This window comes from Phaenicophaeus curvirostris, chromosome 6 (assembly GCF_032191515.1).
Source record: "Phaenicophaeus curvirostris isolate KB17595 chromosome 6, BPBGC_Pcur_1.0, whole genome shotgun sequence".
NCBI lineage: Eukaryota > Metazoa > Chordata > Aves > Cuculiformes > Cuculidae > Phaenicophaeus > Phaenicophaeus curvirostris.
This window is the reverse complement of record NC_091397.1, coordinates 10,736,086-10,763,087: the sequence shown is the minus strand read 5'-3', so window position 1 is coordinate 10,763,087 and position 27,002 is coordinate 10,736,086. Positions and strand designations below refer to the sequence as shown.

The 27,002-nt window shown below is 36.5% G+C and overlaps 1 protein-coding gene across 4 annotated transcripts in view; it reads left to right on the top strand.

The window, feature by feature from the left end:
* The window catches only part of ESYT2 (extended synaptotagmin 2), an 81,528-nt gene that overhangs the window by 35,475 nt on the left and 19,051 nt on the right, over positions 1-27,002 (top strand). For 2 of the 4 annotated variants that reach the window (XM_069859314.1, XM_069859313.1), the window contains exons 5-14: positions 1,531-1,603; positions 2,485-2,574; positions 16,580-16,635; positions 20,460-20,580; positions 21,154-21,330; positions 21,735-21,817; positions 23,117-23,165; positions 23,832-23,921; positions 24,442-24,537; positions 26,770-26,871. In XM_069859314.1, coding sequence (XP_069715415.1) covers positions 1,531-1,603; positions 2,485-2,574; positions 16,580-16,635; positions 20,460-20,580; positions 21,154-21,330; positions 21,735-21,817; positions 23,117-23,165; positions 23,832-23,921; positions 24,442-24,537; positions 26,770-26,871 — 937 coding nt within the window. The remainder of the gene's footprint in view (positions 1-1,530; positions 1,604-2,484; positions 2,575-16,579; positions 16,636-20,459; positions 20,581-21,153; positions 21,331-21,734; positions 21,818-23,116; positions 23,166-23,831; positions 23,922-24,441; positions 24,538-26,769; positions 26,872-27,002) is intronic. The other 2 variants (XM_069859316.1, XM_069859315.1) reach the window with 1 other exon arrangement.

Genomic DNA, 27,002 nt, shown 5'->3' with positions numbered 1-27,002 from the left:
GGCTACTGATGATTTGAATAATTGATATCCTGAGTGCAGCAACCCTCACCATCCTTTACTTTTGATAGCACCTGGTGGCCATCAGTTGTTGTTGTGGGTAGGGGGGCGGGTGGCAGGTTCCTGCTGCTCTGCTCTTACTGTGAGAGTAATTTATTTTATCCTGACTTGATCCTAAAATGGCCCTGTGAGGAGAGCAACTCCATTTACTTCATAATTTCCCAGACGTTTCTGTAATAACACGCTATGAGACTCCTAAACACAGATGAACAGTTTTTCACTGTACAGGCTAGATCTGAGGAACTTCATGTGAGGAAGCCTGGGCTCTACTGCAGAATCTGGAATAGGATGCTGTGTAAAAGAAACAAATTTTCTGCACCTCTCAGCAGCGTCTGGCTTTATGCTGTCTTATCTCCTTGCTACTTAACTCCTTCTTCCATTTTCTTTAACTGGGTACTCTGCTCAGATTTCATTTGTCATTTTGTTGTAACCTATATCTTAGCCAGTCTCCTTGCCCAACCAGACTCTCTCTAGTTGTGGCTTGGTGTTCAGTCTGTTGGGCTTTGGTTTTAGCTCTGATTATGTAGAAGCACTGGCCAATTCCCTTGCTAAACCAGAGTCTTAAGCTTTCTTCCTAAATTCCTTGTTGAGTCTCAGAATTAGTTTGTTTACAGACTCCATGTGGCTTGCAGCAGCAGCAGTTCTTTGAAAAGATCTGCTCAACATGAATGGTACATGCTTAACCTGCTTGGAGCTTCAGAAAAAGCAGCTGCGGAAATCTGTGTCCAAGTTGTATGCAAATAATCTTCTAGCCTTGTAGCATGGGCCAAAAAGAAGATGGTAAAAAAAGCTCTATCTACAATCTATCCTGAGATACAGGGCAGCATATGCAGAATTTCAGGCCCTTGACCTTGCTTCTCCAAAATGGGATGGAAGAATTTTTCAGGGAAAAACTTGCGTTGTTTTTAGTGTATTGTTCTCTAACTTGCTTCCTACCTCCTCTCTCCCTTCAGAAAGGGGTAACTGTTCTTGACTTAAACCTTACTTAGAGGATCATCCAGCTCAGCTCACTCAGCTTATTGAGTTTCTAAACATGACTGTTTTTGCAAGTCTCTGAATATTTCTGATTTTTAGCAAAACAGCCCTCTCTGTGTAGCGCTTCTCATGATTAAATTAGATGAGAGTGGATTTGAGTACATGTACTGTCAATGAGACCTGTGTAGAGCTTTCCCGAAATGGATTCTGTCTGTTATTTCCCATAAGTAAGGCTACCTACATGTTTTCTCTTATGTGTGATGGAGATGATAATGTACCTCTGTATTAATTTGAGTGATTTTGATGAGAGTGATATTTGGAAGGGAAGGAAGTTTCATTAATTATCTTAACTTTGTTATGTGTTGAAATGTTTTAATGTGCGTTTTTTTGTGTATAGACTGAGATGCAAGATATTTTGTTGTGACGGTGCAAAACAACTAACAGTGTATTGCAACATAGTCCATAAAAATGAAATCTATGCTTTCTGTTTTATTTTAGTTTTGTTGGAAACTGTGAAATTGATTTGGAGATCAAGAGATACTTCTGCAGGGCTGGTGTGAAAAGTATACAGGTGAAATTAATTTTTTTCTTTTGAATTTGATATCAGAATATCGCTGAATCATTATTTTCTGATGAAATACTTTATAAGAAAGAACGAGTAATTGTGTAGTTTCATTGCTTGCTATTTTTTCTCAGTTGCATAATAATGATATTGCAGAATAATTTCAGGAACATGACTTAGCCAAAAGGGTGAATTCCTTTCACATCTAGATCTGTTATGTATTTAAAACATTTTCTGCTGGAAAAGATGGAGCTAATTTCACATCAAGCCAATGTTCATGTGATGTGTATGTTTGTAAAGGGAACACAAAGTTTAAAACTGGTTTTGTAATATTTCAGTGTTAGATACAATTATTTTTTTAGATACTGTTATTATAAGTAGCTTTGCTTTCTGATATTGATTCTCAGATTTCCTTAACTTTCTGATAAAATATCTCTCTCTAATGAGGAAAATCAATATACTTTTTTTTGTGTGTGTGTGTCTTGATAAATCTATAAGCACTTACCTACTTTTGCTCTGGTATCTGTGGATGCAATTATATTGCTTTCTGCCACATTTGTTTACATTGAAAATAATTTACTTATTATAATATATTTATAATTTACATTAAAATATTATAATTTACGTTATAAATAATCTGTGTTGTATTTTTAGCAAAATTACCACTTACGTGACATAGAATGATGTAGATGAATGTTATGAATTTGTAAGCCCAAGCCTGTGTTAAATTCTGGGAGGCTGAATGGCATGTAAAGCTGCATATATATATAAAATTCTGCCATAATAAGAAATGTAATTAATTGGAACTTTAAGCATTGCCAATGAAGAAATTTTATTTAAAACTTGAACTAAAGTCAATTCCGTTCACCTTTTTGCCTCCCTGTCCACAGATCCATGGCACTATGAGGGTTATCTTGGAACCACTGATTGGAGACATGCCCCTAATTGGAGCACTGTCACTGTTTTTCCTTAGGAAACCTGTAAGTAGTTCTATCTCAATTTTCTACTATTTAGAGTGCTGATGAAAGTACTCAGAAAATGATGGAAAGATAATTAAGCAGCAAAAGAATTCAGGAAATCACTACCGTTTGATTGAACTTTCTGAGAAAAATGGTAGGCAAATTTTATGAATACTACAAGAAACCAAAATGAAAAATAATTACCTTGGAATTAGGAAGTGTCTTTTTGTCAAAGCTGTGAGATTTTTCTTATAGATTTTTCTTCTGGATAAGGGAAGATCAATAGATCCCGTCTAGGTTGTTAGTAAAAAAGCTTTTGTTGCTGTTTCTCATGACAGTCTGCAAGTAAGCATAGTCAAAGTTAAAATTCCATAAGATCTGTGCAAGGTTGTTTTGAAAACTATGCTGATGTTAACATAAATGAAAATCAGATTTGGTTTATTTGAGATTACCCACTGCGATAGCTGAATTCTTTATCCTAGATAGCACGTGGGCAATTTCCATTACATTTACCAGTGACCCAAGTATGAGAATGAATGAAGTATGGAATGGGATGGAGTTGGAATTTAAAACAATCATGACAGTAGCAGAAGTTGGAGTGGGAGAGGGTGTCACGCAATTCAACTGACCTGTGCCAGGCCAAAGTGCAGATTTGGGCAGGAATAATAGCAAAACAAAGGTAAGCCAGCAAGGTCTTGCCAATACAAAAATTAAATAGCTAGACTGGCATGTATAAACAAGAGGATACCCCACAAGATGCTTTCAGTTTTAGGAAGAGCACTCCAACAAAGATAGTGGCCAGTTGGAGAGTGTCCAAAGTAGGGAGTTAAGAATAAACGCTCAAGAGTGGACCAAAAGAATGGGAATTGTTTAGTTTAGAGAAGACTGAGGCGAACATGTTCTTCAAAAATATGAAATGCTCTTACAGAAAAGAAACCCACCATCTGTTCTGCCTATTAAAGGCAGATAGGATAGCAAATAATCACAGCAAGGAAGCCGGGAACCTGGGTGCTGTAGTAATACAATTTCAGTTCAACACTTTCCTCTGCATTAGAATGATAGATATATGTCTCATTGAAGTTTTTGGTATATTAAGGCCCTGTAGATTGTTGCACCTTGGAGTGATAGTTTCACTTCAAAAGCTGTAGTCTGGATCTTGCAGGTGAGATTGGCTGACAGACACCTGTATGCTGGTAGCTTGTGCAATATTGGTAAAAGAACAGTGGTGGATAGCCAGTGTAATTTTCAGTGTCTGAAAATGAGTAACCTTATAAAATAAAGAGGTAGTTCTAGTCTAGGTTTTACTACTTCCAGGAAATTTCTTTCTTAATCTACAGATGCATCAAGAAACATTCACAGATGTTTTAAAATCCATACAACAATCTTATTTTAGAAAAATATAAAGGAGAACACAATACACATTCCACACTTGCTAGCAGAAAATTCTTTGACATTTTATGTGTGACTGTAAAGCAGTTGCAGTGTTTTGAAGTTTGATACTGCTTTAATCAGTAAGAGAGATTAATAGAAAATGTGAACATCGTGGAAATTCTTATGCTGCACAGACTTCTTGAAAGAAATTCTTTCCATCTCTTACTTAAAAATGTATTTCCTGTTGGAAGCTTTTATTGTTTAATTAGAACAAATCCATGCAACAACTTGTGATCTCAAGATTTAACAGCTTCGGACTATGCTAAGTCAGAAATTACAAGTACACAAGTTCAGGCACTTTGAAACAGCCTCAGATTGATCAGCTTGGTTTCCTCTGCAGTCTATAACTAAAAAAAAGTTGATCTAGTCCAAGGTTTTGGGAGTGGGAGTGAATTCTGTACTTCAACAGCTTTAGAAGTTATGTTATTTTCGTTGATGAAATTGCATTCTAATAACACAGTTCTTTTGAACATATATCTTATGATAAATTTTTGCTAACTTATTGAAAATGTAGGCTTGTATGGGTATTTATGTATGGCCTAGCAAGAACTTAGTGTCACTTGTCATTTATATGGCTTATGTCATCTGTCTAAAGAAACCATAAGAGTTTGGGTGGAGGCAATGTAGACTTAAATCTTACTAAAACATGCAAGAATTTGGAAATTATTCTAGATGTTTCAGTGAGGTTTTTTTGTAAAAGTGAAATAGTTCATGTGAAAGAGATAAAACATCATTGCTTTTATTTAGGAAGGGTTGGCGGAGTACACTGAGATGAAGCAAATTTGGATTTCCTCACATTTTGAAACGAGTCTAAACATTAGGAGATGTCTGCTTAAGTTTTGTCTCGCTTTTGCCCTCTGGCTGCGCAGTATTAGCATAGGGCATCTGTTAATGTGCATGTTTATACTAACGTACTAAGCAGGGCCATGACAAGAATTGAACACTGCCTTCTGATAGTCTACACTGTGTAATTGTTAGCATACTCTCTGATATTATTTTGCTCTTTGGCATTGCCCCACACAATTTCCAGACTCAGTACAGTGCTTAGCTCATTGAAATGGGACAATCCAATAAGCAAGTTACATGCAAATGCTCTTTTTTTTAGAGGAGCAGGGGGAAGATTATCTGTGTGGACACAGGCTTTACATTTTTTCTAAAGGAATTACCTTTCTTTGTTGTAGGTGTGGTTTGTGTTGTCTCTTAGTTCTGTTTTGTATTCACCGAGAAAGAAAACAGTGTACAGGCCTTCTGCAGAAACCATCCTGATGCACTGGGTGCTGGGGCCATGACCTGAGGCAGTATGTCTGGACTGCTTTTCTGGGATATCTCCTGCAGCTTCTGCTCTGTGTTGTTTTCTAGGGGAGAGGTAGGAAAGCTGGTAGAGGACAGGGAGGAGAGGAGAGAGAGATCAGCAACAGGCATGCTTGTAAGCAGTTCCAGACACCTCCACTGTTTCCCGGCATCGTGCTGCAGTATTCTTCTGAACCTTCCCTTTCTGATTCTCCTAGATAACTCTCCAGACAGCTTTTAGCTCCAGTACCTGTGCCCAGTCCGTTGTGTCCCTGATCCACTGGAAGTGCCATGCATTTGCAAAGTGCTTAACACATACAACTTGCCCCAGAGATAGTAAACTGAAAAAATACCAAATGAAACATGTCATTTGTGGTTAGTAGCTTTCTGAACTTCAGGAAAGACTTCATCCTGAGTAATTTTGTTTCACTCCTACTTCCGTGCCACTTTATTAGTGGTCTGGTTGACTTAGTGAGACAAAAAAGGATGGGGAGTAGATTGAAGCATGAAAATGAAAAAGTCAATCCCTCTCCAAAACTATTCAGTTGCAAAAATATGAGAAGTGTTTTTCACCCTCCTTTCATTTAAAAACAAAGTTAGTGGTTAAGATGTGGGTGAATTTAAGGGTGGATTGTTCAAAAAATGTATCTTTGAATCAAGTCATTCCATGATTTTGACAGTTATACATGGGTGTTCATTTTTTTTCTGAGCATGTGTCTCTTCTCACTGCAGTGTGTCTTCGTGGTGTTTATTTTTCTAACTTATATAGAAAAATGTAAAATAATGCTTATTATAGCAATAACCAAATTCTGTCCTCTTACTAGAGAGCAAGTGGCTGCAGCCAAGGAAAGCTTTTCTTCAATATTTTTGTTAGAAGAGGAGAGGAATTAGTTGGCAGCTAGCATTAGATTTTGTTCTCATATTTTCCAGTCTAAAGTAACTGGCAACGGTTCCTCTTGCTCTGTATCATCTGTTTGCTGGCCTTGATGACTATATAAGGCAACGCTGCCTAAGTCAATAGTTGCAAACATATTTGTTTAATGAATTTACCAGTCTCCTGTTTCTTAGTAATGCATGAAGGTTTTGATGCTGCAGGAGTTCTTACTTTACATGAAACTTTTTGAATACTGTATTTTATTATTATTGTGAAGTAGGTATTAAAATTTTCATCAGCTTATAAGGTATGTCCAAATATGTAACAGATTTCAAGAGAGAAATGTGTACATTCTAGTATTTTGAAGTAGTCCCTTAAATCTCAGAGCTTCAGTGCTAGAGGGCAGTTAGCACTGTGTAAATATCCTGGATTTGTAAGGTTATTTGCGTTACTTCTATTGCATTAACATTATGTATATTTACCATATATTTGGCTTCTCTAAATGTAGTTATCTTTTTACTTCTAGAACAAAAACTATTCTATGATTCTCTGAAAATATCACATGGTTAATTATTTTGATTTTTGTTCAGTAATAGAAGTGTATATGGCTTATAGCTGTACTGCAAATTGGTAATTTTCAAGCTTTAGTGACATACTTAATATTGAAAGCACATCCTAGCCCAACCCTTTTCTCTTTTTGTGAAAAAACCACAACAAGAGACACACATGAAAATACCAATGCTGGTGTTCAAAAATAACAATGGCTGGAAAACAGGATGCCTTCCAGGAAAAGTGGGCAACTCTTCCAAAGCTTATTTTTATATTCACGTTTTTCCCTCTACTTGCTGACTTGAGCACTGATCAGCTGCTCCCTTTACAGATAGGTTCTGTTTTGTAGTTTTGATTTTTTTAGTATTGATTTAATTTCATTTAATAGCGATGACCTTTGGAAAATTCTGTGCTGGATGTGACTTAGAAAATTATCAGTACTGATAAAAATTAGGCTCAAAAGGGCTGCTTTAACCAAGAATGAATCCTAGTGAAGTAGCTCTAAAAAAACGTAAAGTGGTTATGTAGGATGTAGAAGAATGTTGTTTTGGCTTGGTTTTTAGTTGGTAGAAAAAGCCTTTGGAAAATACGAGACTGTTGATATCTTTGCTTCAAAACTTTTAACTTCTTTTACGAGAGTTTATGAAATGCTTGGATAAATTCTGTAGTGTAGGTACTGTTATAATAATATTTGTTAACAATTAGTCTTGTTGCTTATAAAAGGAGTTATTTACACTGTTACTTTGTATACTTATTTGCTATAACTTACTTTTTTTAAAAATTTTTGATAGTTTATGGGATGTTTTAAGGGCCATTACAGTGGGTGCTTCCACAGTACCCTGTTCTTCTCTCCCTGTGTCCTCCCGTTCGGTGTTATTGTGTCTCATTCCAGTGCTGAAACTTCTGCTCCTGATGGAAGCTGGTTAAAGGGTGTAAGCTGGCAGAATATTAACCAGAACAGGAAGTGCCTAGTTTCCTGTCCTTAAGATGTATTTTAGCATCTTGAGCTGACTCACTAAGGAGTCAGGAGTTTGTCTGTATTAGTGTGAGGGTGTAAACCAAACTGCAGGACTGGTAGAGGGGCAGAAAGCAGTAGAAAGCACTGAGAATTGGCTTGAACTGTACCTTTGAGTAGTTGACGCTATGGAGAATAGCAAGGTGCACAAAAACTTGCCTACTCTATCTCCTACCCCCAAACACGTCTTATCTCAGCAATTGTCTCACTTAAATCTTTAAACATTTACCACTGAAGAACTCAGTACTGTTAAACAGAGTTCCTGTGCAGAGGTATGCTGTGTTTCCCATAGCAACGATGAAAACCAGTGTGATAGCTACTTTCTATAGTATTGTCTAGTCAAGCCTTATTTGAGAGGCTGAGTTTATTGTATGTTTACTGGGGAAATACAGTGGCTAATGTTATTTACTAAACTATTACTATAATGTTAGCACTTTAGCATTGTAGTGATAATGGGCTCTACTAACAGACAGATGGTACTGTGTTTCTGCGTGACAATTCACAAGTAAATGAAGAGGGCATGTTAGTCCTGTTCTCACAATAGATTTCTGAGAAGAAACACAATTTACACTACAGAATTGTATCGTTGTGCCCTGCAGCAGACCTTAAATTTATCCTGCAGAAATCTTACGCTTCCGTAACCTGATGAGCAGGAAGTTGTTGATCAGCATTTTAAAATACGTTGTGGCTTCTCTTCAGAGAATTAGGAGTGCTAATGGCAGCCAAATCAAGCCACAAAGCTGGCAGTGTTTAGAAGCTGCCTTCTGTGCTGCTGTGAAACTTCAGTAATGACCCTCTAAATTTTGCATTCCAGTACATTCTTTTCCCTTTTTAAAGTCATGTAGGGTATTGAAAACACCAAATGTGTAAACACACTCATTGATTTTTTTTTTTTTAGCCTACCTTTCCTTATAGGCTCCAGGGATATATTTGTTTTTTTAAAATCTTTCAATGTAACACAGAAGAAATCACAAAAGAATAAAATGTGAATATCATAAAAGAAATTTAATTTTGGTGCAGAACTGAAGGCAGCAGTCTGTCCTGCTTGCGTGCCATACAGCCAGTATAATTCCATGACTGAACAGAATAGAAAAAATGAATTGAGCTGTTACTGTCTCTATTCAGAAAAGCAAAAGCTCAGTAATATGATTAACTTGAAAAAAATGTCTCCCACTTGTCTGTTATCTTCAGTGAATGATGTGTTGTACCAGGAAGTTTTAAAGGATTACTGCTTTTCTTTTGAATATAATAAATGGATATGTAAGTCACATCTTTACAGTATTGTTTGTTGTATTCTAACGAGAGGTGAATAAAGCTCTCCTATCAATTCTAATTTGTATTCCTCCTCTTTCCTTTTAGTCCCAACTTCACGGGCTGTAGGTCTTCACAGAGTTTTAAGAATACTGTTTTATTACTGTTTAAACATTTATGAACATCAGAATTGTTCTGGTCTCTACTATTTATGCATCCTGACACATGTTCTGTGTTGCATTTAATTTATTCAGGGATCTATCAAACTCATGAGTATAGTAATAGATTGAAGTGGAGCTTTGTGTGCTTATTGTGACATCTGCATGGCTGTTTGCCCAACACTAAATTGGAATACTCTGTTTTTATTCTTTTGTATTATTTTGCCTTATCAACAATAAAATACACATCTTGCATGTTAGACGCTCTTGACCTTTTTCACAACCTCTTGAAATAGAAAAAGTAGCACAATAATTAGCAAATTCTTTTGTTTGGTTCTCCAGTTCTCTTTACCGTTAATTTCCAGATGACTAATAAGCATTGTGTGTAACCAACTGTCTCCATCTTTTACGTATGAAGAGTATATGGGGACTTCCCATTTCTGTTTGCTGCAAGCTGTCTCTGGAATAAGCTTTGGAAACCCTCCACTTCTCATGATGCTTCTGCCACTGTATTATGTAGGTGAATTCCAATGTTTGAAGGCTTTTCTTTTTTTTTAAGCATGCTTGAAAGTCTCAAAGACTGTGAATAAAAGATGTAAAGAAGAAAGGAAATAGCCAACACAGGAAAATTCAATAAATATTTATAAGTCATAGCTTATGCTGGAATTGCCACCATATAACACGATATACAATATGATTCTTCATGGTAACTATTCTTGGTTGAATGTTTCATAAACTCCAAAATTGCTTTACCCTGTTATAAGACCTTAAGTCAGCCAGGATTTCAAGGTACCCCAAAACACTTCATATCACTGGGTATCCTTAAAATGAAAAATAGATGGGGTAGGCTTTAAAACATCTCAGCTCTAATATTTACGTGGAAGTCAACTAGAAAAAAATTCAAAACTAGTTTTGAGTATTATTATATGAGGGGTCCTTGCCCCCTTGCAAGAAAGGCTTAGAGAAAGTGTTTGGTGCCCTTGCTGCATGGCTGCTAACACTGTTTCCCCTCTCACTCTGAAAGCTTCTCTGCTCAGAAGGTTTGGCTGCTCTTGGGAGAGATGTAACTTCTGGCTCTTAACTAGCCGGTGCCCCAGTTGCACATCCAGTAGCCCAGTATGGAGCAACTAGCAGCCTTTTTGACCTTCGTCTCCCCTGCCTACTACAGGCAGCTTCACTGTGAACTCGGCAGTATCAGTTAGTCCTTTGTGTGTGTTAGTAGTTCCAAACTTTATTTGATTGTGTGTCCAGGCTCCTGTGTCTAGTTTATCAGATCTCAGCTGTCTGCCTACCTTTACCACTAACTCAGGGCCTAAAGCAGTAAGCCCAGAACAGCCCGTGAGCACAACCTTTGGACCAAGTCCATGTTTATTGGAGATGTATTTTATTAATGGGATAGCGGGTGCAATAGCAGAGTCGCTGTACCCTGTGAGTACAATGATGTCTGATCAATGTGAGCCAGTTACTGGTTCCCCTGCATAAAGATTGTGTCTTTCCTTCCTCCCACTTGCATAACAAAATGTTTATAGTAGAGTAAGAAAGATTTGTGTCTTGGTATGAGTGCGCTGCAGCATGTGTTGCATTAGTTCTCAGTACAGAGCGTTGATAAGGCACAAGGAGGAAACATGATTTGTTTTCACTGCTCTGAGCAGAAGAACTGAAAGAGAAATGGCACACATAGTTCTTCATCGGAAAGCATTAACTTGTGTCTGAAATCCCACTCCAGGCCGGTGAGCTGGCTGTTAGCAGTTTCTGCAAGGCATATCACCTCTCTCAGTTGCAACGTGGTGTGGAAAGACATGACATCTTCTCTGGCTCCTGGCAGAGTTTCACTTGGTGACAAATCCTGAACACAGTCTTTCCAGTGCCCTGTTAGTTCTGCCTCAGAGAACCAGCTGGCATTCCCTGAATTTAGCTAAATTAAGAGAATTATGCGTTGGTCAAAGTGGTGACAGAGAAGGAAATGATCGTATTTTGGAGATCTTTAGGCCAAAGCTTTTTTTAAGTATGGAATTTTTTATATTCAGTTCTTCATAAAATGATTCATCAACTGGCAGTCTTTTGCTTGCTCCCTTTTTCTCCATAGGGCACTTCAGTTTGATAGGCTGGTGGCATTGCTTTAATTTACTGTCAGAATCACAAGTTAGGCGGGCTTTTTCTTCTCCAGCAAGTCATGTCATGGTAGTGCCCAAAATGTAGAATGAAAATCCTGTGATTCAGCTGGACAGTGGATGGAAGGGCTCCCTCTGGCCTGTCAAGCAATGTGGTAGATTTGACTGCTTTCTTCTCTCCTGCTGTGCATTTGTCTATTGTCAGTGCAATTTCCATTCTTCTTGCAGGTATAAGCTTTTTTTTGCCTGAACTCTGTGTTCTTTTTTTGGAAAACTCTTATTTTCTTGCATTACAAAATGTGTGTCTTATCCTGAAGCCTATTTCTGTTTGGAAGCCAAAAGTGCAGGCTTGAAACAACCTTATTCAGAGGAATGTGGGGGGAGAACACCAAAACCAAGAACCCCCCCTTGAAAATAAAAAGCATTTGTCGTTAGTGTCTATGGACTGAGATTAGAGTGTTACTGCAGTGATATCGGCGTGCTTCGTTAGTGCTGGGTTCTTCTGGTAGAAGTGGAAAGGAAGCGCTGTGGTGGACAAATGTACCAATTTTGCCTGCAAGGAGAACTTGCCTTCAAAGCCCTAGGAGTTGGAAGGCTTGTATTCCTTCCAAAACATTTTCATGGCTTAAGATTTATTTACAAAGCTCTTCTAATAATCCTATAAAGTGCTTAGGCTTAGTAATTTTTTTAAATTTCTTAGCTCTAACTTTGAATGGTAAGGATTTGTCATTAGCATTTCTGAAGTTGACCCCTGTCTTTGTATTTATTCCTGTACAATAAGTGGATGAATAGAAATTTCCCATATTATGTGTACTAATTGTATTTTTTGTCTAAATGGCCACTCTTGGAAGACTGGTTTTTTTTCAGTTTCTTTGTGTAATTATTTTTTACTTACTTCATGCTCTAAGGATGGATGACAGAATAAATCGGTAGCCTAATTAAAGTTTTGATAATGAGGATGTACCATAGTTACTGTATGTGTTTCATATGCTGTGTTGCAACCTTTTGAAATGCTTTTAGGTCATGTAAATTCAAAGTCTTTCAGTTCTGAGTGGTATCTTAGAGCTTGGTTTTTATTTTATTTTGGGTTGTGACAGTTAATACAGAAACCGCTGATATATATATTTCGGTCTAGTGTAGGAGATGTTTCTCAATGCTGCATTTCAACATGCATTATGTTGCTCAATTAATTTAATTTGGTTAACTCTGTTTAGGAGATAGGACAGGACTTTATTGCACATGGTAGTTAACTCAGCATACTAATCAAAGCATGGAAAAAGCTATAGGAAATGCAAATATTTTCTCATTTTCCATTTATTCTGAAAACACTGGTATGTAAAACTTAAATATGGGATACAGGTATGAACAGTTAAGTTAGAGACTACTTATTGAAGTATTTGTGTTGTGTATTTGCCTTCTAATTTGCTTATGACTAGTGAAAAAGGGAATAAATTATGTAATAATGCATAAGTTGTGTCATAAACTGTTTTCTTATAACAGTATAAAATTACTTCTTACAGAGTGTTGGTAGCCTACGTAGATTTTTAAAGTGCGATGTGATGTAATTTCAAAACTTGTGATATGAACATGAAAACCAGTCTGAAAACTCAAGCTGTGATTAGTCTTATCAGCTATTGTTTATGTTACATTACATAAAGCTTTGAGTCTAAAAATCAACTATTTTATCACAGAAGTTATTTTTGGAAAGGTATTTATTTCCACCTGTTCATGCAATTTGGCCACTAGAGCTACTATTGCGTTTGGAGATTATCTTTCCTTACAATGTTATTTCATTTACCTCCAATATGTGTGCATCTGGAAACATGAACTTGAAAATTCAGATTTATAATAAATAGTGGCTGATGCTATGTTTCGGTTCATCCTGCAAGGTAATTTGTTTTGGTTTGTCCTACAAGATAATTTTAATACACAGAATCAAGTAAATAAAAAGAGGATGACTTTGGAACACACAAATATCGTAATTGTGAAATGTAATTACCAGCAGACAAATATATTTTTTTAATTTTTCCAGTGGTGCGTTCCACCCAGTGATGTAAAGGTTGAAACAGAAGTGATACCAGCAGCTTATGCAAGAAGTATTTTATCTTTGTTTCTTTATCCCCTGAGGTGCAAAAAAGAATTCATTGCTATTTAGTAAAAAGTTCAAAATTCTGTTACTTTTTTTTTATCTTCCTTTGGTGTGTTATTTCCTGTGTGGCATATTGTGCTGAAAAGTAAATAAAAAGGAAAAAATAAACCTTATAATGAAGCTTGCAAAATAGAGTTTTAGAAATCTTATAAAATTCAATCTAATTTTTCACACTAGCATCAATTTTGCAGTAACTTATTAGAAAGCTCCTGTTATTTCTCAGGCCACAGAATTAAGCTTATAGGAAATATGCTACTCATGGTTCAGCGAAGTGTTTAAAGCTTTACGTTTCACTTCTTTGCACTGCTGCTGCTTTATTGTGGATACTTTGAGAAAGTGTTTTAAGAGTCAGAGGAGAAAAATAAAAATGTTTGGGTTTTTTTCTATTATAATAATTTCAACAGTATTCTATCTGTTGAGATATTGAACATAATTCCTGGGTAAAAATCAGTATGTGAAATAGATGGATAAAGGAAATACTCTGTAATTGGCAGGGAGAGAAGTGTGGAACAAAGGCATAATTAAATATAATGAAATACCCACATTTGCTAGAAATTTATTGTTTACTGCATTTTAACCCACACAACTTAAAATTATGCACAGCAAGAAAATGAATTGAATAGAACTAGACCATGAAGTTTAACTGTCATTCCAAGAGCTCTTTTCTTCTGTCTGATGGTGTAATGACACAATGAAAAACTGTTTGGACTGTTGTTCGTTGTTTCTGACTCTGGGAAACATGAATATCCTGAAGGGCTTAGAAAACTGCATTTAGAAGAAGCAAATAGATAAATTGTAGTGATACTTACACATTTATAATTCTTTTCTTGGTTTCTACATGTTTGTAATATCTCCACTGAACTCATTTTGGATGATTGAAGCAGAGAGAAAGCTTCTTTCAATCATCCACTGGAGTCTGTTAGATGCCTGTATCAGAGGAGTCTCTGTTTCTCTCCTGCCTATATAGAGACACAGGGGTGTAATACAGGAGGCAAAGAAAAACCTTGCAGTGTTTTTTGAATTGGTGTCAGCAGGGAAAAAACTAAATTTTGATCATTCTGTTCAACTCTGTAAGTTTATCCAGCCTTCTGAACAATATGGTTAGGAGGACGCTAATCTTATTCCCTGAGTGGCATTAAGCGCTTGTGTGCTGTTGAAATAAGTTCACAGACTCATAGAATAGATGAGGTGGGCAGGGTCCTTTGTAAGTCATATAGCCCAACTTCCTTCCTCAAGCATGTCTACCTAGAGCGGGTTGGCCAGGATCATGTGCAGAGGGCTTTTAAATATCTCCAAAGGTGGAGACAATACAACCTCTGTGAGCAACCTCTACCAGTGCTTGGTCACCCGCGTAGTAAAAAAAAGTTTCCTGATGTTCAGAAAGAACCTCCTGTGTTTCAGTTTGTGCCAGTTGCCTCGGGTCACTGGGCACCACTGAGAAGAGCCCAGCTCAGTCTTCTTTGCACCGTCCCTTCAGGTTTTTGTAGACATGAATAAGCTCTGTCTTGAGCCTTCTCTCCTCTGGGCTCAAACAGTCCCTGCTCTCTCAGCCTTTCCTCATAGGAGAGATGCTCCAGCCCATTAATCATCATCGTGGCGCTTTGTTGGACCTTCTCCAGTATGTCCATGTGCTGAGGAGCCCAGAATGGGACCAGGCACTTCAGGTATTGCCTCCTCAGTGCTGAGTAAAGGGGAAGGATCACCTCCCTCAGCCTGCTGGTAATGATTTTCCTAATGCAGCCCAGGATAGCATTAGCCACCCTTTTGGCAAGGGCGTGTTGCTGTCTCATGTAGATTCTTGCAGTACATCCCATGATCTATCTTGCATTTGTTTTGGAATAGTCAGTTATTAAGTCTTAGTATGTTTTCTGTTGAAAGGATAATGGGTTTTTTTCTGCTTAATTGTTTGTTGAAGGCAGGCTAGGTGCTTAATAGATAACATTGTTGAAATATTTTGCCATCATTACAGAACTATATTAAGTAACAGTGGTGCTTATGTAAGTAAATGTATCGTGTTATCTTTAGTCCAAGTATTCACAAAGGAAATCACTAATTAAGCTATTAATAGATCCTTTATAAAAGAATGGTATGTGCTGGGCTTTTTTTAAATAGAAGATGAATGTAGGGTGATTATTCTTGCCTGTTTGTGGAAAGATGCAAGACATTATTGTAGAGTTCTGTTGGTTTTTTTTCAGCATTTAACTGAACCACCCCAATTAGTTTCTTAACTGAGGAATCTCAAAAGCTTTTTAACTTTTTCATGCAGTTATTGTTACATTGGGTTAGTTGGATTTGGAAGTGTGGTGATATTTGAGTGGATTTGGATTTGTTTGTTGCTTATATTCAGTTAACTTCTATGCAGTTAATAGAAGGTTTTCATTGAGAAGGGGGATGAGGAAACTGGTTCTGTTAGTTTTGTTATCTAGAATTAGAAGATTTTAGGATTAAGGAGGACATCAGAAATCAGTTGTTAATGCCTGCAGCCCTGACACAGTATAAGTACCTGTATAGAATATGTATGTCTAATATTCTGATAAAAATTTTCGGTGAAGGATGCATGATCTAACAATGAGTTATCACTGTTAATTATTTCTAAGGAATTTTCTCACTTTTATGCTTAATCTTATTGATACTTTTCTTCACTGCATCAGTGGTAGAATTAATTTGCTTCTTTCTCATTGAAAACAGCCTCCTCTGCGTTTCTGCGCTGTTTTGTCCTCCTTCTGCTTTCTTAATCCCAGTCCTTCATTCTTTCCATTGGGCATGTATTCTGTATCTTATTTTCTGGTCTCAAATGCGATTCTTCATCAGCTTATACTTTAAATATTCATGTTGGTGACTGTTCACCTGTAACAGGTGTATGTTGATATGAAAATATTTCTCCAGAAAATAGGACCACATCTCATTATTTGATATTGGTTCTGTGTGGTTAGTACTATGTACATGTGTATGTTGGGGGCGCATATATGTTTTTGTGTGGAAGGGTGGATAAGAGGATAGTGAGTCGGTTTGTTTAACTCCATTGTAAAAGCTGTTGCTAAAACTTACTTAGAATAGAAGATTTGTTTTTCTGTTCAAGAAAATCCTGAGAACTATTATTAACTCTCCACTGAAGACTCTTCTATAGTGATTAGGCTTATTTCTTCAGTTTTGTGCATTCTAAGTTTCTTTTCTTCCCTCCATCTTTGTAATTCACAGCTTTTAGAAATTAACTGGACTGGACTGACCAATCTTCTAGATGTTCCAGGACTGAAGTGAGTATATGCTTATATAAAGCAGCGTTTGATGCTTCTGTACCTGAATTAAATCCCAGAAAATCTGAAGACTGTCAGTTAAAATATTTGAAGTTAAATTACCCTGAACAGTTATCTTTTCATTTAAAATTATATGCAGTTGCTCAATATGCAGAAGGTAGTGATTTCACTACATGGGAAGGTACATCAAAAGTATATCTTAGGTTTTGTTAAAAACATTTTGAAATGAGAAATTTTAATCTGCTTTTTAAAGTGTTCCCAGCCTTCCCAGATGTCCAGAATCTTGTGAATTTCTTATCTGCCATCTCCTACGACAGCGGGAAGACAGAGCGCCTTATTTTTCATGCTAGTGGGTTCACAACATCTTGGCTCATGGCTTTGTATGCTAATACATCGCTAGTTGCTTGTGTAAGAAATATCTTAAGACAGTTAAACTTTCTAATCTCTTTAAGTACATACTTTTTAAAGCTTTTAGTCTATTATGTGAAGTTCAAATGGAGTAGCAAAAATTGCCCATATATAGCTAGAAAAAATGCCTGACTTAATCAGAGCTTTTCAAAACAGTACATGATAAAACTCCAATAAAAAAAGCAGAAGCAGAAATGAAAAGCAAGCTGCTTTGAATCATAGCAATCCTGATAAGGTTAAATCCATTAATATATTCATAATTATCAAGTTGTAATAGTTAACCAGGGGCTTTTTAATATTGATACAATGGCTAAGGGGATAATGGCAGATCTGATATATGTTTGGATTTTGTGAATAGTCCTTTTATTGGATCCCATACTCTCAAGAGCTGGCTGACTCCAGGATTATTTTTATTGTTTAAAAACAAGACAGTGAATTTAGGTATTAATTTAATCCTTCAGTGCTGACTGGAATAGTTTTTGCTTTACTTAGACATGTGAAGCCATTACATGGAATCCCAGTTGAACTGTTTGAAATTAGAACTTGCGTTAAGTAGGTTAATGGCTGCAAGAGTTGGTTATATTTCAAGCCTATTTAAGACTGCCTGAGGAAAGAGATTTTCTTGATGAGTGAGAAAATGGCTCCAAAAACACAGCTACTGAGTAATAATTTGCTTGACATAAAGTACTAAACATAAATTTATTACTGTTAAGCTTACTAGGCTCTTTAGATTCATATCATGCTACATATTTGCCTCAATGCAAACACAAAAACCTAAGATGTAAACAAAGTCACACCAAGTATCTGAAGTTTATGGTTTCCAGAGCAACCAAACTTGGCCATGTATGCATATAATGGTGCCATCTAGATGTGGTATGGTTTCTATGGTAACTGTAACTGAGGTGTCTTATGCTCTGCCTTGCAAGCAGATTTCTTCAGTGCTGTATTTGTTTTGTTTATCTGTAGAGACAAGTTGTATATTTTGGTGTGGTAGCTTGACATATTGTAGTTGTGATAAACAATGATGAACAAGAGGTTGCTGCAACCACAGGTTTGGTTGTTTTTGTCCTGTGGCTCTTGGCTGCACTACTTGTTTGTACTCTGTTTGCAAATGACTTGAGCTAAGTGAATTTCTGCACTTGCTGCTTCCTTGTCAGCTGTTACCAACTTCCACTGCTCTTTGTAAATGACTCTGCAAGGAGAAGGACACCAAATTATTTCATATTCCCTCATTACTATAGCTTGCAGAGGAGTGGGGTTGAAAATCTCTGTGAGGAAGAGATAGGCTGTTAGAACAGGCAAGTGCTGTCAGGAGGGGATGTGAATGATGTGAAGATGAAGTCTCTTACGGTTGCTTGAGATTTAATAAAAGTACTCTATGCAGTCAGAGACATACCATCTCTGCAGTATGGATAAAGATGATGCAGGAAAAATACATAACTGATTATTCTGTTACTAAAAATTAAGTAGGCCTGAATGGAGAGCAATACAACAAAGTAGGGAACTGCCAATTATTTTTCTGCAATTAAATTGAGCTTTTGAAGACATTTACTGTAATAAACTATCATCTGAAGCATTTCACACTTAGATCATTGGTTTTTTTTAATGGAAAAGATAATTGTACTTAGAACCAGTGACTTAAAGTTGTATGATCTTAAGAAGCTGTTTATCAATGGTGCATCAACATAAGAGTTTAAATTGATACATTCTTCTCTGTTGGCACTGGAGCAGGTTGCCCGGAGAAGTCATGGAAGCTCCATCCCCGGAGGTGTTCAGGGCTCAGGTTGGATGGGGCTTTGAGCAGCCTGATCTAGTGGAAGGTGTCTCTGCTCATGGCAGGAGAGTTGGAACTGGTTGATCTTTAAGGTCCCTTCCAACCCAAACCATTCTGTGATTCTGTGAAAAAATATAATATTTTTGCCTTTTATTCATGAAGAATATTTTCCAGCTGGGAGCATCCCCATTGGCTAATATTTGGCTTGATAAGTTTTAGTCAACTTGGATGTGTCATGTTCTTTTAGAATTCATTTAGTTCATTACTTGGTTAGTCTTCAGTATTCTTTTTCAGCTCCCTATTTTTAAAGGTGGAATATCTACTACCTCCTATTTTTCTCTGTGTAAAATTCTGTGGCATGCAGGCTGTGCAGGTTGCAGATCTCTGGCATGAAAGATCAATGTGAAATTGAAATGGGACGGATTCTATTTGTTGAGTTCATTCTGATACCCATCTCTATGATAATGTGATTATTGCACACCATCAGAATGTACACCCAAGTGAAAATGTAATATATATTGCATTCCACTGTAGCTCTTTTGATCTATAAGTACAGTAGCTGCTGAGTCAGAGATACTCCCAACTGCAGATTGAGTCTTAGAAAAGCTTCACAAGGTGATTACAAGCAAGTGCTTCATCTGAAAAATGCTCTAAGTAATCAAACATTATCTGCATCTTGATTTCATAAAATATTTAGAAGGAGAATCTTAAAAGTGTATTTAGAAGGAGAAATCGTTCATGGCTGAAGCAGCTCCAACAGCTTCAGCAAGACTGCACCTGCAATCCGAAATATCTCAAGTATTTTTATAGTTTCCTCTCTGAACCTTTGTATATAGCCCTAGAGTCTTCCTGGATACTTGTTTTCTGTGGCAAATTGTACCATTCCACTTCTGCCTTTTTGCCAGTATACGCAGTGTGTGTAACCACTAATGTTGCTCTGACATCATACTGATTTGTAGTCAGTTCAGACACAAACAGGTCAGACTTGTAGCTTTGGAATCTTTTTCTTTTCTGTGTTTTAGGGGGTATGAGTTTTGGTTTTCTAAATGACTCACTACCAGAGTGATTGTACTGCCACTCCCTTTTTGCCCGAACAAAACCTGTTTTGCTCCCCTAGGCTCTATTTTACTCAGCCACAAAGGTGTTTTCTTTTGTGTTTCTGTTTTAAATGATGGTCCTCCCAGCTCCAGAGGATAGCTTGTTTCATAACAACACAGGAGTGGTTAGGCAAACCTTCAGGGACAGTTAAATCATTATTGAAATACAAAAGTAGATTAACAGTTAATATCTGCTTGGTTATAAGCAATGCTGGCAAGAAAATTTATGCAGTGGACTTTTACACTGGGTGGCTTTAAAAGGCAAGGGTGAGGAGGGACCATGGTGGTCCAGGGAAATGGGAACTTTATATTCCTCTCAGTGGTTTCTGCTATTCAGAGTCAGCTGCTTCCTCCTGGTGGCCGTTTCAGCAAGAATCCTTTATTTAAAAAAAAAAAAAAGTATTTAAAATACAGATGTCTGTTCTTCCCCCCTTAAAAAACAAATGCTTTCTCCATTTACGTTATTAAGCAGCAAAAGGAGTATATTTCTGTGACATAACTTGTTTAATTCTCATGAAGTAACTGAGGATTATTTTCTCCAACAGTGGCTTATCAGATACAATAATATTGGATATAATATCCAACTACCTGGTCCTTCCAAATAGAATTACAGTCCCTCTTGTTAGTGAAGTGCAAATTGCTCAGTTGCGGTTTCCTATACCAAAGGTAAGCCTGTTTTTGTTAATGCTAGTAATTTAGCATTTAGTTTTTCTGTAGTATTAACTGTTAAAAGGTATGCACATTTGTGTGAATTTCTACATATAGTTATTGCAGTAGGACAATTTATCATGAAGCCAATCACTTAAAAGAATTGATTTAATTTATAAATAATTTCTGTGGAGTTAATGTTTCATAATAATGCCAAGAAGGATTTTTTTGGTTTGCTAGAATCTTAAAACATATTACTTGCTAAAATATAGTTCAACTGCAGAGATTTAAAATTAAGTAGTATATGTTTTATATTATAACTGCAAGTTGTTGTCCATGTTCTGCACTTGAAAGTTGTTACTACTTGCTGCTGCTCACTTCCAGTAGCATGGCAATTCTTGATATAACCAACATGTTTCTGATTGTTGATCTCAGTTTTTCTTTTCAGGAATCTCTTCAAAATGATATCCCTCCACTTAGAGATTTATGTTAATGAAATCACAGTGGAAGTTGTTAAACATATATTGCATAAACTGTGATGGCAAAGTAGCTTTCAGGTTATTACATAAACTTTTTTTTCCCCTCTTTCAGGGTGTTGTAAGGATACACTTTATTGAAGCTCAGGACCTGGAAGGGAAAGATACTTACCTAAAAGGCATTGTCAAAGGGAAATCAGATCCTTATGGAATCATCCGTGTGGGCAACCAGATTTTCCAAAGCAAGGTCATCAAAGAAAATCTCAATCCAAAATGGAATGAAGTTTATGAGGTATAACCAATAAAATACCTCATTGTGAGTTCTATGAAGTTGTCTTCTAAAGTTTCTTTTGTTAAAAAAGGTGGTAATTCTTGAGACTTCCTCACTAGCTTCTTTGTCTCCCTCTAAAAGCCCAAGGTTCTGTGATGGCACAGAAGTGCTTTGTTGATGTATATATACTTTTTTTTGTCTGGGCTAACTAATTCTGACAAGCTATCTACTCTCCTAAAGCCAATATCAGCAAATCATATTGAAAAAGCTCTTATACTCGTTTTACTCACTAAATTACTTCTTTTTTAAAGCATTGGCTTTTTGATATGTTTTAATACACCTAGGCGCTGCAGTTCAATGTTTTACTACACCACTTAACAAAACTAGTTAGTTTTACCATTGACGCTGCCATCTTACTGTTCCAGGCCTTAGTGTATGAACATCCAGGACAGGAGCTGGAGATTGAGCTCTTTGATGAAGATCCAGATAAAGATGACTTCCTGGGAAGGTAAATATTATGGAGAATGTATTTGTAGACATAAAAAAGATGAAATATTTTCATGTAGGTTTTTTTTCTTTTTGCATTTTACTGCAGTCATAATTCTTTATTTATAAATCAATTATCTTTTCAAAATGATGGTAATAAGTTGTCCCTAATTACTTCATATGTATAAATATATGTATATAAAAATTTGCTTGTGTGTGTATATGCACATGTAAATGTTTACATATGTTTTAACAAAATAAGGTAAGTATTGGGGGCAGCCAGGGGTAAAAAATGGTGGTGGGTTTTTTTTAGGAATTATGCCCTAATGCTTTAATGTTCATAAGCTAGCACTGAGTCTTAATTATTTCTTCAGGTGAAGTTAATACAGCTTTATAACTGTGCATCTTCTTCATCTTCATAGTTTTTAAATGGCTAGCTCACAGTTTATTTTTCTTAAAAGCTGATCTTAAATATTTCATTAAAGAAAAAAATTTGCTGTAATGCTTTTGCAAACATTACTCACTCTTAGATTACGTAGGCCTACCTTTAGTGTTTACCCATAGAAGTTTCAGGGTTTTAGTCAGCTTCTTTCTCCAGTAATTTGTCACCTTTATTTCTTGCAGAGTTTTGGAGCTTCCCATTGTTGCTTTCCATACAGAGTAGAACTCCCTTATCTTTCCAGCTCCTTCTCTCTTAACAGGAGCAACAGTACCTACTTCTCTTCTCATAAAAATGAAGAAGTAGGTAGTACAAAGGCTTCTTTTCTTTGCACTTCCCTAATCTTACACTGAAGTGGTGGGGGGGAAAGTGGCATTATGTGTACATTAGTACTAATAAAACAAAAAGCCATGACAAGTGTTCGTGCCCTGGCGTGCAGTTGTCTGCCCTGTTTAATTTTTAGCAGATTCTCTCGTACGCTTTTAAATTGTGTGAACTAGCACTCTCCGAGACAATGCCAAAGCATGAATTTGGTCATAGCATATGTCCAGGGGCTATTTCTAGTGGGCAGGTTGGATGTGGTCACTGTTTTGAGAATTTGGTCATATGTATGCTGAGCATATTGTGCCAATTGCCCTTGTAGCTACAAAATGGGCTCTAGAATAGGCATATTTTCTGTTATCCTGCATTCATCTTTGTTCAGCCATTTCATTCCCTACTTCTTCCTCCCTCAGGGGCTAAAAGAATAGTATTCTGTTCTTTTGATCTCAGTGGAAGCCTGGATACTCAGCAAGCACAGGGTGGGGTTTGAGTTCTGTGTTAGATTTTTATTCTTCATGGTTACAATACCAATTCTTTCATTTTCCTTTTCTCTTTTTCTAGTTTGATGATAGATTTAATTGAAGTGGAAAAGGAGCGTCTTCTAGATGAGGTCAGTGTTCAGCGAATTTTCATTTAAAAAAACCCATATGTAGTGTAAGTAGCTGCTCTTGTATAGTTTTTTTTCCTGGAAATAGTTCTTGCATATACACTAATAAACTTAATGTGACAGAAATAGATTCCCTGTGTTCAGTACAGTGGGTTTAAGTGATATTTTGACTGGTGAAATTAAAAGAATAATGCCATTCTTTGTGTCTTGGGATTTTAAGATTAATAGTGGGTAAATTAAAAAAAGACTAACTTATGTACTTGGTGAGAGATTTTTCTTGTAGGAGAATAGTTATTTTCCTGATTTAATTACTATTAAGACTTAGCAGACTCATTTTTGTCCTCTACGTGAGAGGATTTTATAGTATGGTTTGCAGGGTTCGCGTTTCCAGAAGGTCTTTACAGAACATAAGTAATTCTCTTAATATTTTATAAATGCTTTTACCATATAACATAGTTTTGCATGGCTGTTTTTGTTATTGTATGTTGTAATATTTAGTTTGAAATAACACATTTTAAACAATGAATCAGATCTTTTCAGGTTATGCAGACTTCAGGTCTACAAGATTTCTAGTAGAGCTTAGAATTTCATAAATGTCTTGCAGAACTAATTGCAATCATGTATTTGTTTGGTGTCATATTATTTCATATTACTTCGCTTAACTTTTAGTGGTTTACTTTGGATGAAGTGTCCAAAGGAAAATTGCATTTAAAACTGGAATGGCTCACATTGATGCCAACTGCTGAAAATCTAGACAAGGTATTAAAGGAACACGTTACTTTTATCCTTATCTTAATTGTTGTGGGGTGTTTTTTGTTGTGTGCCTGGGGTTTTTTTGTTAAGTAATTTAATTCTCTGTCTGTGTGAACTTGGATAGACCTATACCTTTATTCCAAGCTACTTGTCTCTAGAAGTCCCAAACTAGTCATAACTGCCAATGTACTTCTGTGGTATGAGATTTTAAAATGCTTTTCTCATCTTCTTATCTCTTAATATTATGGTTTGAGAAAATCGGGTAACATTTCTTTAGCCTGGGTGATAAAGCTGGATATGATATTATTATTTGTCCACTCTAAAAATGGGGTGGAAGATTACATAAAAATGGGTTTGAATTATATATATATATGTATGAGTCTTGGAAAGTTACTTCTTGTGCTTCACAATGTGCTTTTGTGGATATTTGTGGCTTAGGAGAGGTTTTAAAAATATTTTTCAGGAATGGGACAGAAAAAATATTATTTGATTTTTCACAAAAGCTTACAGTATGTTTTTGGTTTAGGTGCTAACAAGCATTAGAGCTGATAAAGACCAAGCCAATGATGGGCTTTCTTCTGCATTGCTTATTCTCTATTTGGACTCAGCAAGAAACCTGCCTGTAAGTTACTTTCTGCTGGATACCCTTTTGTCATGGGTATCTCTTGTGAACTTCCAGCATGTCTTGCTTGGTAGTACAGCACACTGCTTTACTAACACACATTATGCCATGTTTTATATACTTTCTCTCTTTTCAAAACGTGTAATGTAAGGTCCGCATTTCTAGTAGCACAGTATTGCAGATGTATCTTTAATAAAACATTAATCAGTGTGATTTTTCTTTAAAGAATGCTCCTTTCCTGGACTTGAAAGACTGCATGTTTTTATTACACAGTGTTTTCCATAAATAGTGTGGGATCAGCATGGGGAATTTTAAGGAACTAACTGGGAAAAGGCCAACTTCCTTGAGTTCAAGTGAACTTGCTTGCTTTGGTTTAGGGTATCTGTTGTAGATATGATGATCCTGAAGTGCTCATAATGAAATCAATACTGTTCAATTGATGTTACAGTGGCAGAGCACTTCTATGAGACTTCACCAGGTTGCCCTTTGAAGTATTGTTTATTTGCTTGCGTAAAGCATAAAAACACACAAAGTAAGGTTCTGTCTTTATGTAGATTATACTATGGCACTGTGAAATAAGTTGTGTGTGACAAGCATGGGCTGTTTTGTAGTTTATTTCATGTTAGTAAAGTACTGCTTCTGGTTGTAAATGATAGCAGTAAAAAAGTAAACCCTACCATAAATAGATACGTGAAGGATAATACTGAGTTTTGCTGTTTTTCAGTATTGCTGTTAGATTAGTCATCATTTTCAGAATTCCTTAAATAGTAACCAGGAAAAAAAGTTTCCAAGCCTCTTGGTTTTTTTGACTGCATTTTTCGTATTTATCCACTCAAATTTAAATTAGAATACTGCAACAGAGTAGTAACAAGTGAAACTTTTATAGCCTAGTAGTCCTGTGGTATCTTTTTAACCTCACTGTAATGAATTCAAGGGAACTCTAACATAGGAGGAAGGGTAGAATTACCATAGTACAGAGTAATCAGAAATAGAATAGGATTATGATGTGCTTAACATCCGTTCGAAAATACTTGAACAAAAAGATACAAAAAGGCTTCTCAATTATGTGGGAAAATATCATGGGAAGACTTTCTTGGGGGAGAAGAAAAGACTGCTATAGGTTCTATAAAGACAATGCTTAGATACTGTCATGGACCTGCTAGAAGAACTGCAGTTAATTATAGTGAATGCAGCTTTTTTATGTCCATTTGATTCGAATGTGGAACAACATTTAAAACACTAAGCATGAAAATCTTCTGGCTTCTCATGTTGTGTTCGTATTCAGTGATAGGTGTTGTGTAGCATAATAGCAAAATTGGTCAGTCTTTTGGATTGCCTGTATTTATGGGAAACAAAGTTCAAAGAGAATGAAGTCTGTTAAAATGGCACTGACCCTTATCACAAAATCACAGAATCACCAGGTCGGAAAAGACCCACCGAATCACCGAGTCCAACCATTCCCACCAAACACCAAACCATGCCCCCCAGCACCTCGTCCACCCGTGCCCCAAACACCTCCAGGGAAGGTGACTCAACCACCTCCCTGGGCAGCCTGTTCCAGTGCCCAATGACCCTTTCTGTGGTGGTCCTCACCAGCACACCATCTCCGAGTCACTGGTGTCCCACTTCCCTTATGAATAATTCTGAAAAGTTTTGTCCACAACTTTGTTACAGTGGAAATATTTTCTAGATGAATAAGTACTTACTGCCTTAAAAATGGATTTTTTAATGTAATGCTGATCATTAGTACATTTTAGATGTTGCATCATCCTTGTTTTATTTGAATTATAGAAGATAATCCCCATAGGCATTTCTTTTGCACAGATGCATCATGGTTATGGGTTTCTGAAACACTGGGAAGATTTATCTGAAATATGTTTCAATTGAAACAGAAATGTTGTGGAAGACTGGTCTTTAAATTTACTTAGTTAGATCTGCCATATAAATCTGAACTACCAAGAGTAAATTTGGAAAGTGGGCTAATATGTTTGAATAATTAAGAAATCTAAAAACCCCAAAAAACTTCTGAACTTGTTGCACTACTCATATAGTCATATAATGGAAGAAACTATTTTGTAATGAGAAATGTTTACTTACTTTTTGTTAACTGCTGTTTTCTCTGGAATCCCTTGACTGTTTTCTTTAACTTTTTTGTGTAGTAAAGCTGCTTATGCATTCATTCTGCCACAATCCCATCACTCTGCTTTCTCCTTCCATTTCCATCTTCCTAAGAGTATCTACGAGGGAAACTTTGGGTGTGGATACTTAAAAGAGAGGAGAGCATCGGGACTAGTCTTTTGTGAAAACACTACCTCACTCTATAGAGCACTATTTGTGAGTTCTCTGGTATTATTTGTATTGTACCTTTTATCTGCCAGAGTGTGGATTAGTGCTACTAAAGCCACTCACTCTAGTGGAATGACAGCATGCAATTTGTTTTGCTGCATGGTTTCAACAAGTGTGCA